This window comes from Lissotriton vulgaris, chromosome 2_2 (assembly GCF_964263255.1).
Source record: "Lissotriton vulgaris chromosome 2_2, aLisVul1.2, whole genome shotgun sequence".
NCBI lineage: Eukaryota > Metazoa > Chordata > Amphibia > Caudata > Salamandridae > Lissotriton > Lissotriton vulgaris.
This window is the reverse complement of record NC_141688.1, coordinates 215,721,548-215,735,469: the sequence shown is the minus strand read 5'-3', so window position 1 is coordinate 215,735,469 and position 13,922 is coordinate 215,721,548. Positions and strand designations below refer to the sequence as shown.

The following is a 13,922-nucleotide window of genomic DNA, read 5'->3' as shown; positions in this document are numbered from 1 at the left end:
AGTCAGGGTCAGGGATTCTTCACAATCGTTTAAAGAGCCTGTCAGGAAATTCACCAAGAAGTCCTCTCAGAAATCTTCCTCTGAGCCCAATAATGGTTCTCACAAAACAGAACAGCCATCTAAAACTGTTTCTAAGGCAAAAACACCACCTATGGAGCTCAAGTCAAAATTCAAATAACATTCTTCTGACAAATCGTCCGCGAGCTCCCAGTCAGCTAAGATAAGTGTTTCAGTTCTGTCGATGACTAGAGGCTGATCTTCAGGCACGTCATCTACTTACTGTATGGCTCTCTCATAGTCGATGACGTCCTTAACCTCATCGATGCCGGGTCTTCTTTTGTTGACTTTTCCCCTAGCATCTTCATCTAAGAAGGGGGACCCGTTGTTGAGGAAGCCCTCATCGTCGCCCTTGAAGTTTACAACAGCATCGTCAAGGAGAGTACAGTCGACGAGGTAGTCATCACCGTCGTCAACGGAGAAGTTGATGAAGCTGCAGCAGTCCACGAGGAAATCACCGTTGAAGAAGGTGCCACCATCAACGAAGACACTACCGCCGTCGAGAGTACAGCCACAGGCGTTGAATAAATCTTGGCCGTCGATGAATGAGACTTCGTCGTTATCATCTGCAAAGTCACCATCGTCGCTGTCTAAATTAAAGGTAGTTGAAGGAAAGACATTGTCGACAACGAAGATTGTGTCGGTGAAGTTAATTTCACCAGCAAAGACACTGGAAACGGAAATTACACCAGAGCATACCTCACCCAGTAAGATTATACCGCTCTTACCCACTCATCTTCTGCAGGAAGGAGATACAGAAGAATAGGAAGGCCCTTTTAGTGATACTTATAGCCTGTCAGTGTTGCACTTTAAGTGTCAACCAGATGATTACGACCAACAATACTATAGTCAAGCTTATTTTGTTCTGCCTGAACAAGGAAATCAGCCGTATCATGAAGAAATGGTAACCATGGCCTCTGCATTACTATTGCATCTGCAATTCATGCTACAAGATGCCGACAACGCTGCCTACCTACAGAGCCAGTTAGTAGTACTCCACCACCTTCCAAGCAAGCCGTCTGTTTTTTATACGATTTTAAAGAAGCATTTCGTAAGTCTGTCAGAGCTATTCCCATAATTGGTTATATCTAGGATGAAGGTATTAGAATCATGAAAAATCTATCCTCAGTAACATCTGTGCTACCACGTCTTGCTAAATAAACAAGACCACAAATGACGCAGCTCAAAAAATCCTGTGGCACCTCTTTCTGCGCCTCCAGATAGAGAAGGCAGTCTGGTAAAAGATTTTCGGTGAAGTCAGCACTAACCGTAAATGCAGCAAATTCCCTGGTGATCGTAGGGCGCTATGATCACTAAATGTAGTCAGACATTGCCTCATATATTGACCAACTGCAGGAAGATGTTAAGGTAGTAGCAAAAAAGATCTTGCATCAAGGGTAGAGAGCATCCAGTGAGATAAAAGATTCAGCCATGGTGTTGCTGTGACAGTGTTTTGACAACTTACCTGAGCAGCAGTCTTGCGAAGACCAGGATGGCTAAAAGCCACCTCATTCCGTCCAGAGCTTCAGAATAAGATAATGGAACTTCCATATGATAGAGAAGCTCTTTTTGGCAGCCTTGTAGAGAGAGCCCTCAAAACCTTCGAGGCAGGCACAGATACTGCCAAGTATCTGAGGACGTTGCAGTTCAGCAAAGCTCCTATTCGAGGTTCTAAGGGAAGAGGACAGCCACCCAATAGAGGAGGATATCAACAATACTGATACCCGGCATATTCTTCGACATCCCAGTCATATCTGCCTCAATTCCAGCAGAGACAACCATCTCAGACATCCTACATCAGAGCGAATAGAAGAAAGACGCCACATGGTGGCAAGGATACCAGCCGCCGACAATGATATAGCACAGGCTCTGGCCTGAACTCTGCTTCCCCAAGTTTAGCTCGTTAGTTACAAACTCATCGCATCCGCCTGGTAGGCAACGTTTCCTTTTACCTCCACCAATGGTAAACCATTACTACTGACCAGTGGATCTTACACCTAGAACAATTTGGACATACACTAGAATTTACCCAAAAACTGCCTACAACCCCTCCCCAAGCCTCCCCCTCAGGCATCTCAAGGTTCTTCACAAGAGGTCAGAAAAATGCTTCAAAAAGGGGCTATAGAGAAAGTCACATTGTCCAGCAGGAGCAGGGGTTCCTGTTTCCTTGATCAGAAAGAAGTTAAGGCAGTGGCGACCAATTTTGGACCTCTGGAACCTCAATCTGTACTTGAAGATACAATCATTCGGAATGATAACATTGCAGGAGGCACTGAAGCTCCTAAACCAGCGCGACTTTGACAACCCTGTACCTCCTAGATGTCTATTTCCATATACCTATTAACCCAAGACACTGGAATAACTGAGATTTGTGGTAGCCGGATGCTTCTACCAATTGTAGTACTTCCCTTTGGTCTGAAGTCTGCGCCCATGATTTTTACGAAATGCCCGTCTCCGATCGCACCATTTCTCAGATTGTCTTCCTAGGAGCCCAGTAAGATACTGTCTACTTAAAAACAGATCCTGTAGAAAAACGCCAGGGGCTGTGTCTCAATCTGGCAAATTCCATCAAAAGAAGAAAGTCTCTTTCGGTTGAACTTTTTTCGCTGAATATTGTATTTGTAATGAATTTAACTCGCCGCTAATTATAACATTGAAGCGCATAGCTTGGGGCCGAGTCTTACGTACATAAGAGGCATTGGATGGAGGGGTCTTCACCCATCGCTCGGCCGGACGGCCGCCATTTTGGTTTGGGCCAAGGTGAGCGCTCTAGGCTTTTTCCCAACACCATTTTAAAAGTAGTGCTGGCACGACCGCGCAGCCCTGATAGCTCCTGAGGCGTGAGCCGGGAGCAGGTTACAACCTTTGCTAATCTCATTGCTGCTACGGCGTTTATTGCACTAACAAGGATTCTGGGTATCGGGGAACTGAACTGCCGATTTTTAAACCTTTTAACTTTTGCCCGGAATATTGTATTTTTAATGAATTTAACTCGCCGCTAATTATAACATTGAAGCGCATAGCTTGGGGCCGTGTCTCACGTACATCAGAGGCATTGGGAGGAGGGATCTTCATCCATCGCTCTCCCGGACGGCCCCCATTTTAGTTTGGGCCAAGGTGAGCGCTCTAGGCTTTTTCCCAACACCATTTTAAAAGCTGGGCTGGCGCGACCGCGCGCAGCGGACGCACGCAGCGGACGCGCCAAAGGCAAGCCCGTCTGCGCCAGTCCCGCGCCTAGAGCCACGATCCCTGGCCGTTTTACCTCAGGCAGATCCCCACGTAAGGTTTATGGGCGTAACCTACTCCTGGGTCTGAATGCGGGGAAGAGAAAGACAGGTTGTAAAGCACTGTGCCTGGATGGCAGCACACAAGGAGGCCCTCCTATCAGTCATGTATGTCACGAACACTTTCCCGATACTCGTATGTGCCCGTCTCGGGCAATGACCCTGCGCATCAGGATTAGTGGGGAGACCATGAAGAGCGAGCTTGACTGTCTCTTGATCAATGTAAGATCATTGGTCAAGCATAGTCTAAAGATTGCCGAGCTGATTCAAGACCACAAAATCTAAATAGCATTTGTTACGGAGACATGGACAGATTTGGCCTCTGGTCTGGATCTAGTGAAAGCGACTCCATTAGAATACCTTATCTACACACTAGACAGGCCAAAGAGAAGAGGGGGCGGTGTCGTGGTCATTTATCACCCCTCAATCAAAGGTAGCTTCCTCCCGCAATCATTGGATTCATGCGAGGCTTTAGCATTTAATTTAGTTCTATCGGACCATCAATCATTAAGGGTTGTCTGATATACATACTTTTTGGTGGGGCCAGGATGGTACAGGCCTGATTGATCCAGTTATCAAAGGCTAATGCAGCTTCATCTGCCCCTGGGGTCAAAGAGACCTTAAGAGGCCACCAACAACTCCTCCAGGGTAGTCCCCTCTATTTTATTGAAGGCTCTATTTAAACCTAGCTTCCTTCTTGTTCTGTCTCACCCTTTGTGATGTCGTGCCTAATATACAAAACCGAACCACGGCATGGTCTGACCAGGCTACGGGCTCTGAATGAATACATTTTAAATCTGGATAATTCGTAAAAATCCCATCCAGGGTATGGCGGGCCATGCCACCTTGCGGGGTCCCTCAGGGGTCCTCGCTTAGCCCGACCCTGTTTAATGTCTGTCTCCTCCCTGGCCCCGGTCATCCGCTCCTATTGGTTCGAATTAACATCTTACGCAGACGACACACAAATAGTGGTGTCTCTGCTACCAATGAGAGAGGATGACGTGGTCAGTAAGTTCCAGGAATGCATGACTGCGGTAAGCACCTGGATGGCCAGGAATTGCTTCAAGCTTAATTCGGCCAAAACCGAAGTGATATTGTTCCGCTCCACGGTCAACTTCTGGAGCCCGAGGTGGTGGCCGGAAGAGATGGAGAATCTCCCCATCCCGGTCAGTACGGTTAAGAACCTGGGGGTCACGATAGATGATAGACTGTCGTTCAGACTGCAGGTAAATACCTTAGCCTCATCTATTCATTGGACGCTGAAAATCCTGCAGAAGGTTCTCCCGTTTCCTCCAGTTGACTGTGAAAAAACGGTGGTGACGGCTATGGTGCTTACACGACTAGATTACTGTAACAGTCTACTCCTCGAATCCCAGTAAGGAGTACTTAATAAGCTACAGATAATACAGAACGCAGCAGCACGCCTCCTCACAGGCATGCCTAAGTTTGCACCTATCTCACACGAACTTGTGAAGCTGCGCTGGCTTCCAGTGAGGAAGCAGATTTTATTCAAAAGCATGTGTATTGTATTCAAGGCAGTCCATGGAATGGGTCCAGCGTTCCTAAGGCAATATTTTCACTGGTACAGACCTGGCAGACTTCTTAGGTCAGCCACTCTGGGACAGATTAAGATCCCACGCACTAGGAAAGTGTTTTGGGGGGGAAGAAGTTTCAGCCGAGGGGTAGCGGTTGCCTGGAATGCCTTCCCAGTGGCACTACGATTGTCTCTCGATTTGATAACCTTTCGCAGAAACCTAAAAACGTGGCTGTTTGTAAACTAATCTCGAGGCCTAGCTACAGGAGCTATCTAGACAGCACCAGGACACTGTACAGTAACAGTGCGCTTTACAAATGCCAAAAATAAATAAATAAATAAACTTCACGGATCCCTTTTGAGAATTGCGTTGTCATGCGTACCACTGATCCCTTTCTGTCATCTCAAAATGCGCCCAATTCAGTAGGAGCTGCACAAGCAGTGGGTACAATCAGCAGTCTCATTCGCCAACATCATCAAGGTAACTCCACGCTTGCTGAAAGCCCTAGAGTGTTTGGATAGAAAAAAGCCATCTGTCAGAAGGGCTGTTGTTACAGCAAGAGGCCACACCATTAGTGATTACACTGGGAGCGTCCTTAAAGGGATGGGAAGCGTACCTCCAGGAGGTCCAGGTAAGCGGCAAGTGGCATCCGGCTCAACCTCAATCCCACATAACTTTACTGTAACTGAAGGCGGTGCATCTGGCCCTCCAGGATTTTCTACCCAGAACATAAAATTCATCAGTGCTAGTCTGAACGGACAATACCGCAGTGATGCACTATATAAACAAACAAGGTGGCACAATATCTTGCCATCTCTCCAAGGAAACACAGAAGTTGTGGGAATGGGCCATAGGTCACAGAATCTGCCTTCGAGCAGGACATGTCCTGGGACGTTCGCACACGATTACGGACACGCTAAGTAGACTGACAACATCGTGCCACGAATAGGAGCTGCATCAGCATACACAGCAGAGCATATTCCTACGCTGGGGCACACCAGACTACGATATGTTCGCAACTCCCCAGAACCACAAAAGGCAGTACTATACAAGTTGGCACCCCTAACAGGGGTCATGGGGGAATGCCCTTTCAATTGCATGGTCCGGCATCTTTGCTTAGGACTTTCTTCCCATTCCTCTTCTCTCATGAGTCCAAAGAAAGTTGAAGACCGAACCATGCAAACTTATCCTCATTGCTCTAGTGTGGGCACATCAATACTGGTACACAGAACTGTTTCTTCTATCGCAGGTCCCACACTTACGACTTCCAGTGTTTCCCACTCTTCTGACCATGAACCAGGGGTACAGATACTACATCTGGGTCTCAGGAACCTGCATTTGTCGGCATGGCTCCTGAATACAATGAGTTCCAGCACCTGAACATTGCCAACGAATGTAGAGATATCTTAGCAAGAGCTAGGGAGGACAGTACCAACAAAACATACTGCCTCAAATGAAGAGTTTCTGCATCTGGTGCCATGAAGAGTTTACATCCACTTTCCTCCTCTCCACAGCAGTTCCTACCTTACCTTTTGCAGCTAGCGAAATCAGGCTTGGCGCATACCTCTATAAAGGTTTCCCTTAAAGGCCATCTCCCATTACGAAGATAACATTCCTCTTCACGGCTGTGATGCTTTAGAGTAATTAGAGTTCCTCAAAGGGCTGTTTCGAGTGTTTCCTGCTTTAAGGCTTCCACCTCCAGCCTGTCAGTTAAACACTGTTCTCTCACAATTAAGGAAACCCCCTTTCGAACCAATTCACACAGTGAAGATCTAGTTCCTGTAATGGAAGTTGGCTTTACTTCTTGCCTTGACCACAGGCAGAAGGGTCCATGAAATTCAGGCAGTTGTGATGGAGGACCCTTTGTTGCAATTCAAAACGGATGGAATTCTACTATGCATGAATCCAAAATTCATTCCCAAGGTTCATTATGATTTCCACCCGAATGTACCAGTGGTACTGAAGGGTTTCTATCCAAATCACACTACATCGGCAGAGAGGGCTCTGCACTTATTAGATGTCAAGCATTGCCTAAAGTTTTAACTACATAGCACACAACCGTTCCGCAAGACTTCTCAAATATTTGTTGCATAAGGTGCACCAAGGAAAGCTTTCTAGCTCTCCAAACAGAGTATTCCTAGATGGATTACAAGTGCCCTACAATTCATCACAAAACAGGCACCCTTCTGTCTACACAAGTCCGAGCCCATTCCATGAGGGCTCTGTCCTCATTTGCAGCTTATTTTGCGGGATTTACTCTTGTGTAGATTTGCCTGCAGCAACGTGGAAGAATAGACACACGTTTACCAGACACTACTGCCTGGACTCAGCAGTTCTAAATACCACAGCTGTGAGTCAAGCAGTACTTCGGCATCTGTTCCATTAAAGTGAGCCACACCTGTCTACTCCCCTACCTCTTCAACTGTATCACATTGCCATTTGGTAAACAATTTACTATCTTTAATGCTGAAAGGAATTTCCCTTACTGTTACTGTTATGGTCATGTCTATTTTAGTGTTTGGTGACTGCCTGCAGGTTATACGGTTACATATTACTATGAAACTTTCGAGGATATGGAAGATGTGCTACCAACTGCTTGCTAGTCTGATTCAAGCATGTGAATTCATGAAAGTTCCAATACTGGAGTCAGACATAAGATACTTACCTGTAAATGGAGTTCTCCAGTATTGTTAGCGTTCATAGATTCACATATGACCCACCCTCCTCCACGCGGGAAGTTCTCCATGTTTATATCAGTATAATAAACTTAGCACGTGGGCTTGAAAATCTGAGGTACTGAGCTACTCTCAGGAGTGTGATTGATGCTGATTGGTTGGGGCATAACTATGGTTGCTTTTTTAATAATGACTATGATAGGTTAATAAAGTAAGAGGCCTAGCCCTCTCTAGTCTATACCCATCGATGTAGTATGACTACTATTTTGAGTACTGGGGACTCCCATCATGACGACGGGGAATGATTCAAGCATGTGAATCTATAAAAGCTTCCAATGCTACAGGTAAGTAACTTATATCATATTCATTCCGATATTTCAGCCTTTATTCTGTATTTTGGTGAGTGACTATGAGGCTGCTGGTCCTCATGGCCTCTAGCATCCTGCTATTGGTACATGCCAGATGGCATATGTGGGCTCTGCATTGGGAACTGAAGTTCCAGGGCCGCAACATCATGGGATTAGATTCGCCACAGTCCAGATCTGCACAGGACCTGCAGTGGAGGCTGACCAACTGTAATTGGATCAGAGGGAAACCCTGCTCCCTTCCCTCCCCTACCAGATCACACAGTAGTGACAGATGCGTCACTCCTGGAAGGGATGGCCATCTGGGAGAGTTAGAGAACAGAGGACTCTGGTCCTCTGCAACATCCGTACTCCACATCAGCTTGCTGTAGGTCCGAGCGATTCGCTTGGCATGGAGAGCTTTTCTTCCTTCCATCAAGGGAAAACTGGTGCAGGTGTTCACGGACAACAACACCACCACCATGTGGTACTGCAACAAACCTGGTGGAGTCCTGGGCCCTTTGTCAAGAGACCATGCGTCTCTGGGCATGGCCGGAACAGCAGTACATATCTCTGGTGCTACATCATCTGGAAGGATCCCTGAATGCCAGAGTGGAGGAACGCAGCTTTCGATGCCTAGTGGATCAGACATAGCGTCTCCAACCGGAGATGGCGCAAGGTATCTTTCAGATGTGGGGAGAGCCTTGGTTAGATCTGTTTGCCTCCGCCGAGAATGCGCAATGCCAACAGTTTTGCGCACTAGAGTTTCCAAGGCAGGGCTTGCTCGGCTGCGCTTTTTGTCTTGAGTTTAGCTCAGTCCTCCATGCCCAAGTCATTCTTGGGACTCTGGTCTGGTATCCTGAGCTTCTCCCACTGGGCATCAATACTCCATTCAGGCTGACCCTTCGGGAGGATATTCTGTTGAAGCCGCAAGGGACGGTATTCCACCCACACCTGCCAACTCTATGCCTTCTTGCATGGAGGTTGAGCGATAGGCAGTTGACAGCATTCAGTATTCCTCCTGAAGTCTTTTGGCAGCCAGGCGTCAATCTATCAAGATTATGAATGCCTGCTGGTGGGAAAAACTTTTAAAATATTGTGCAGATTGGTCAATTGATCCGATATCTGCTTCCCTCTCTCATGCCCTTCTCTTTTTTTTTGTTGGCCCTTGCCCAGCAGTGCTCTGCTATGGGCACTCTTAGGGGGTTCCCTTTGGCCTTGGCCGCCTTTTGGAGGCTGCTAGATCCACCCTCTTGATTTAAACTCCCTATTGTAAACCGATTCTTAGGAGACTTGTGCATTTGTTCCCCCCTGCCCTATTCATCAGTGGGACATTAATTTGATTCTCAGCTTTCTGATGTGTGCTCCGTTTGAACCTCCTTTTTTATTGGCATTCACTTCTGCCAGGTGGGTAAGCCAATTTATGGATCTGTCATCTAAGCCTCCTTACCTGAGCATCTAATGTTATTAGTTGCTACTTTGTACTAGGGTCTCTTTCTTTCCAAAAGTAGTTACACCATTCCACATGGGGCAATGTACCCTTGCCCACTTTCTATGCTCCTCCACACCTCTCTAAAGAGGAGGGGGTTCTCCACTGTCTAGACCCAAAAAGAGCTTTGTTGGTCTACTTTGACCGCACTAAAGAGTTCTGGTTGGACGACCAGCTCTTCGTGGGGTACGATGGATCAAAGAAAGGTCAAGTGGTGCAGAAGACCAGTATCTCACAATGGACTACCCTCTGTATCAACATTTTTTTACACTCTGGCCAAGAGACAGTGTAGGCTAAAGAGCTCATTCCACCAAAGCTAAGGCTGCACCCGCAGGATTGCAGTGTGGTATTCCACTCTTTGAGATTTTTTTTCGACAGCTATGTGGGCATCACTGCACAAATTTATTAAGCACTACTGTCTGGACAGTCAAGTCTGCAGGGATGGCCTTTTTGGCCACTGCTTCCTTCAGGACCTTTTGGTCTAAACTTGTCCGCAGTACCTCCTTCGGGGCTGGTATTGCTGGGGTATCTATTCTAAGGTAAGGAATCTGCAGCTAGATGTCTCGATCAGATGAACAAGTTACTTACCTTCGGTAACGCCTTATCTGGTAAAGACATAATCTAGCTCCAGTTTCTTTACCGACCTACCCTTCCACTCCGCACTGTGGACAGGTTTTTAGGGTCAGGACTGATCCGTTTTAGGGCCCTCGTTGTTCTAAACACAAAACTATCAGTGCACTACATGGCTCCGCACTCCTGGCGTGGAGAGTCATGAAAAGTAACTGACGTCAGCGTGTAGAGGTCGTGCCATTATAGGTGACTCGGATATAACTTCTAGAGTGGATGATATTGCGTGGAGCTAACAATTGTCACCTACTGGTGCATAAGGGTATTGCTCAAGCAAAAGTCGTTCAGAGCCATCCTGACTTCTGGGAAGTTCTAAGGTAAGGAATCTGAAGCTAGATTATGTGTCTACCAGATAAGGCGTTATAGAAGGTAAGTAACTTGTCCGTTATGAGTTAAGGGAAAGACAAAACTGTAGATCATGTGAAAGCTCACTCCCGCTCTTGAGTACTCTGTGGTGTTAGTAAATTGGTTACATGCTACCCTTTTAGCCCTTGTAAGTATTTGTCCTAAATATGTCATGGAGGAATCTGTATAGTAATGGTTACTACTGCAAGAAAGGTCAATGACGTGTATTCTTGTGTATTATCAAGCCATTCATTATTTTTCAACTTAAGAAAGTTGACTGACTAATATCCATCATGAGGTGTGTAAAACTGTTAACATAATTGTGTTGTAAATGAGCTTTTCTGCGTCTAGATACAGTTCATTATAGGATGCATGCATTATCCATAAAAAATACTAGTATATTAGAAATTAAAACTCTGAAAATGGCATTGAAAGAAGTCTTAAATTGTTAACCTGTTGCTTCTCTCAAGTATTGCTTGTGTGTTCAACTTATTAGTGGCTAATGAGAATGTGACTTGCTATTTCAATTCTGGTGTTTTCCCTGCTATGCTACTGTCCTAGTTGGTGATAGCGCATTTTTTTTGTTGAGGCCTGAAGTAATTGCAGCAGACTAAACTAAATGATTTACCTACAAGTGGCCCAAACTAATTTTGTTATTTCTTTAGTCATACAGTGATCTAGCAATTGTTTTTCTTTTTTTCTTTGCAGCCTTAATTACCTTGTTAAACATAGTACCATAGTGATTTCAGCATGGTCTCCACTGATGGTGATTTTTCTGAATGATCAAGTGTGCCATTGAAGTATATTTTTTGTTTTTGATTTAAGATTAATACAAGAAGAAAAAGAAACAACAGAGCAGCGGGCAGAAGAAATTGAAAATAGAGTTGGCAGTGGGAGTTTGGACAATCTTGGTCGGTTTAGGTCCATGAGTTCACTTCCTCCTTCTTACTCTAGTTCATCCCCTCCTGGCAGTGGCCGCACCACACCAAGGCGCATCCCACACAGTCCTGCACGTGAAGTGGACAGATTAGGTGTCATGACACTAGTAAGTGAGAACTCTTTATAGTTTTTTTCCGTTTGTAGAAAAATGTTTATTTCCATTTGTCACATACTTGTCGATATGTGTATGTGGCATGTGACCTGAAATTCCTAACATCAATTTTGCCTAACACAGTAAAAATATTTCCAGTGGATATTGGCTCCAGTGGATTACTTACTTGGACCATACCAGGCACTAGACTGACTGAAATGCTTTCTTTCGTCATCTTTATTTATCAATATCGGGTGGGATACATAAGTGATTCATGTTTCTACTCTCTACTGGAAGTGAAATGTCAACTATCCATTCCATACATGCCTGTGACATACATTCTCATTCTCCATGGTTGCAGATCCAGAGCCAATGGGATTCTCGCAGCGATTTGATTGGACTTTTGTCTTTTTCTTTTCTGATATATTTTGGCAATGCTACTACCTAATTTTTCTAGACATATCCTGCATTTTCATGTGCATTGACTCAGTGTCGCATTTTACATCCAAGAGCGAACTAAGCTAACTCTACCATTTTAAGTACAGTATTGTGGATTTTTTTGTCGTTTGTGCTCTTGTGTTAAATCTATATAAAAGAAACGTATTTTTAATATACAACTTGTGTGGTGTTCATCGGTAGTGTTGTCACTTGATTATTGTATGTGTTCACAAATGCTTTACACACTCCCTCTGATGCCAAGCTACCATGGGGTGAGCAGGGGTAATTTTAGGAGTGTACCCCCTTACCCTGACTAGACGCAAGGGTCCTTTTTTGTCTCGGGTACCTACCTGTGCCAACTAGAGACCCCCAAGTCTAACAGTGACTCTGCAAAGTTGGTTTTTCGATAAGGCTTAGACTCAACCGAGAGTTTAGGTCAGGCAGTGGAAACAAGCATGGCATTTGGGCATTATGCCTGCATGAATTTGATGGGTTTCTCCGCAGATGTCTAGGCATCCGTGATGAACATGTTATTCAATAGCTTTTGCGTTTTTGTGAAAAAGCTAATTCGGTCTGTAACTATTTACAGTAAGCAGGGCCAGAGCATAGTCCTTGGCTCTGTCTGCCCCACGCCAGACACAAGCAATTGAGCACCCTCTGTGGCTATACCATAGATTTTCAGTTTTGCCAACAGCAAGCCCCTCCACCACCTTAACAGGCCCTCCAACATTTTCCTGGCAGAGGTCACGGCTCACAAAGACAACGTCCAAGGCATCAGGGACAGCATGCAGCTCAGTTCTCTGTCTCACCAGCATCTGCAGCTGGAAAACTGTCCTTTCCCTTACACAGCGATCCTGTTGAAGGCAGGATCTGGCATTTTGTTCCACTAGCATGAGGGCAGTTGACAATGGACTATCTGTTCGTCTTGCAGCAGGAAATGCAGACCTTGGGGCCAAATAGGCCTATTTCCAATTCTGGAACCCTGTATATGGCCAAACAGGCCAGTGTTCCAGCATTGGAAGTAGGAGCTGGATGTTACTCCAGCTACTCATGTTAAGGACCGAGGACTTCATCCTATGTTAGATCTCCACCCTCTCGAAGCCTTCCTATGGAAGGACAAGTTCAAGATGCTCATGCAATTCCAGTTCCTATCTGCTCTAGACCACAGAGACTAAATGGTGGGGGTTAGACCTCATTTTCATCTGCCTGAACTGCAGGCACACATCCGCTCCCTGTGTATCACAGTGGGCCATGAGCATTTTTAACTTATTTATTTATTTATTTATGTAGTTTATAGAGCGCACAGCTACCCCCGAGGGGGTGTCCCGGCGCTAGAACCCGAACCTCCGGGGGAAAAAATGAACAGGGAGGGAGTCAGCACAGTGAATATCAGAGTCCAGAAAATAGCCAGGTTTTGAGTCTAGCCCGAAAGATGGATTCAGAAGGGCAGAATCTAAGATCGATTGGCAGAGCGTTCCATAGTTTGGCCGCGATAACACTGAAGCCTCTGCCGCCCATTCTGGTGAGTCTAAAACGGGGAGAGATCAGAAGGCGGAGGTCGTTGGATCTCAGGGATCTGATGGAGTGAGATATTGAAACTCGTTTTTTCAAGTAATTGGGTCCGAGGTCATTGACAGCTCGGTAAACGAGGGTGAGGATCTTGAACTGGATAAGGCTGGCCACCGGAAGCCAGTGAAGCTCCTTACGATAGGCGGAGACTGACTGACGGTAGGGGATATTTCCAATCAGTCTGGCAGCCGCGTTCTGTACAATCTGAAGCCGGTCTATCAGATATTGAGGGGCACCAGCATATATGCTGTTAGCATAGTCCAGGTGGGACGTAATGAGAGCATGGGTAACCGTTCGGCGGGAGTCCAGAGGGAGATAGGGAAGGATCTTTTTGATCATGCGCAACTTCAGGAAACAGGCAGATGTAACTTTAATCACCTGAGTTTTGCATGAGAGGGAATCGTCAAACTGAAATCCCAGGTTACGAGCAGAGTGAACGGGAGAGGGAGCAGGATCAAGTGCCGTGGGCCACCACCGAGAGGAAGGGATGGGATTTTTCTGATTGAAAAACAGCACCTCTGTCTTATCT

At 45.9% G+C, this 13,922-nt stretch overlaps 1 protein-coding gene across 10 annotated transcripts in view; it reads left to right on the top strand.

Moving 5' to 3' along the window:
- The window catches only part of PPFIA1 (PPFI scaffold protein A1), a 922,132-nt gene that overhangs the window by 434,682 nt on the left and 473,528 nt on the right, over positions 1 to 13,922 (top strand). For all 10 annotated transcript variants that reach the window (XM_086959570.1, XM_086959566.1, XM_086959563.1 and 7 more), the window contains one exon: positions 11,182 to 11,401. In XM_086959570.1, the coding sequence (XP_086815696.1) occupies positions 11,182 to 11,401 (220 nt within the window). The remainder of the gene's footprint in view (positions 1 to 11,181; positions 11,402 to 13,922) is intronic.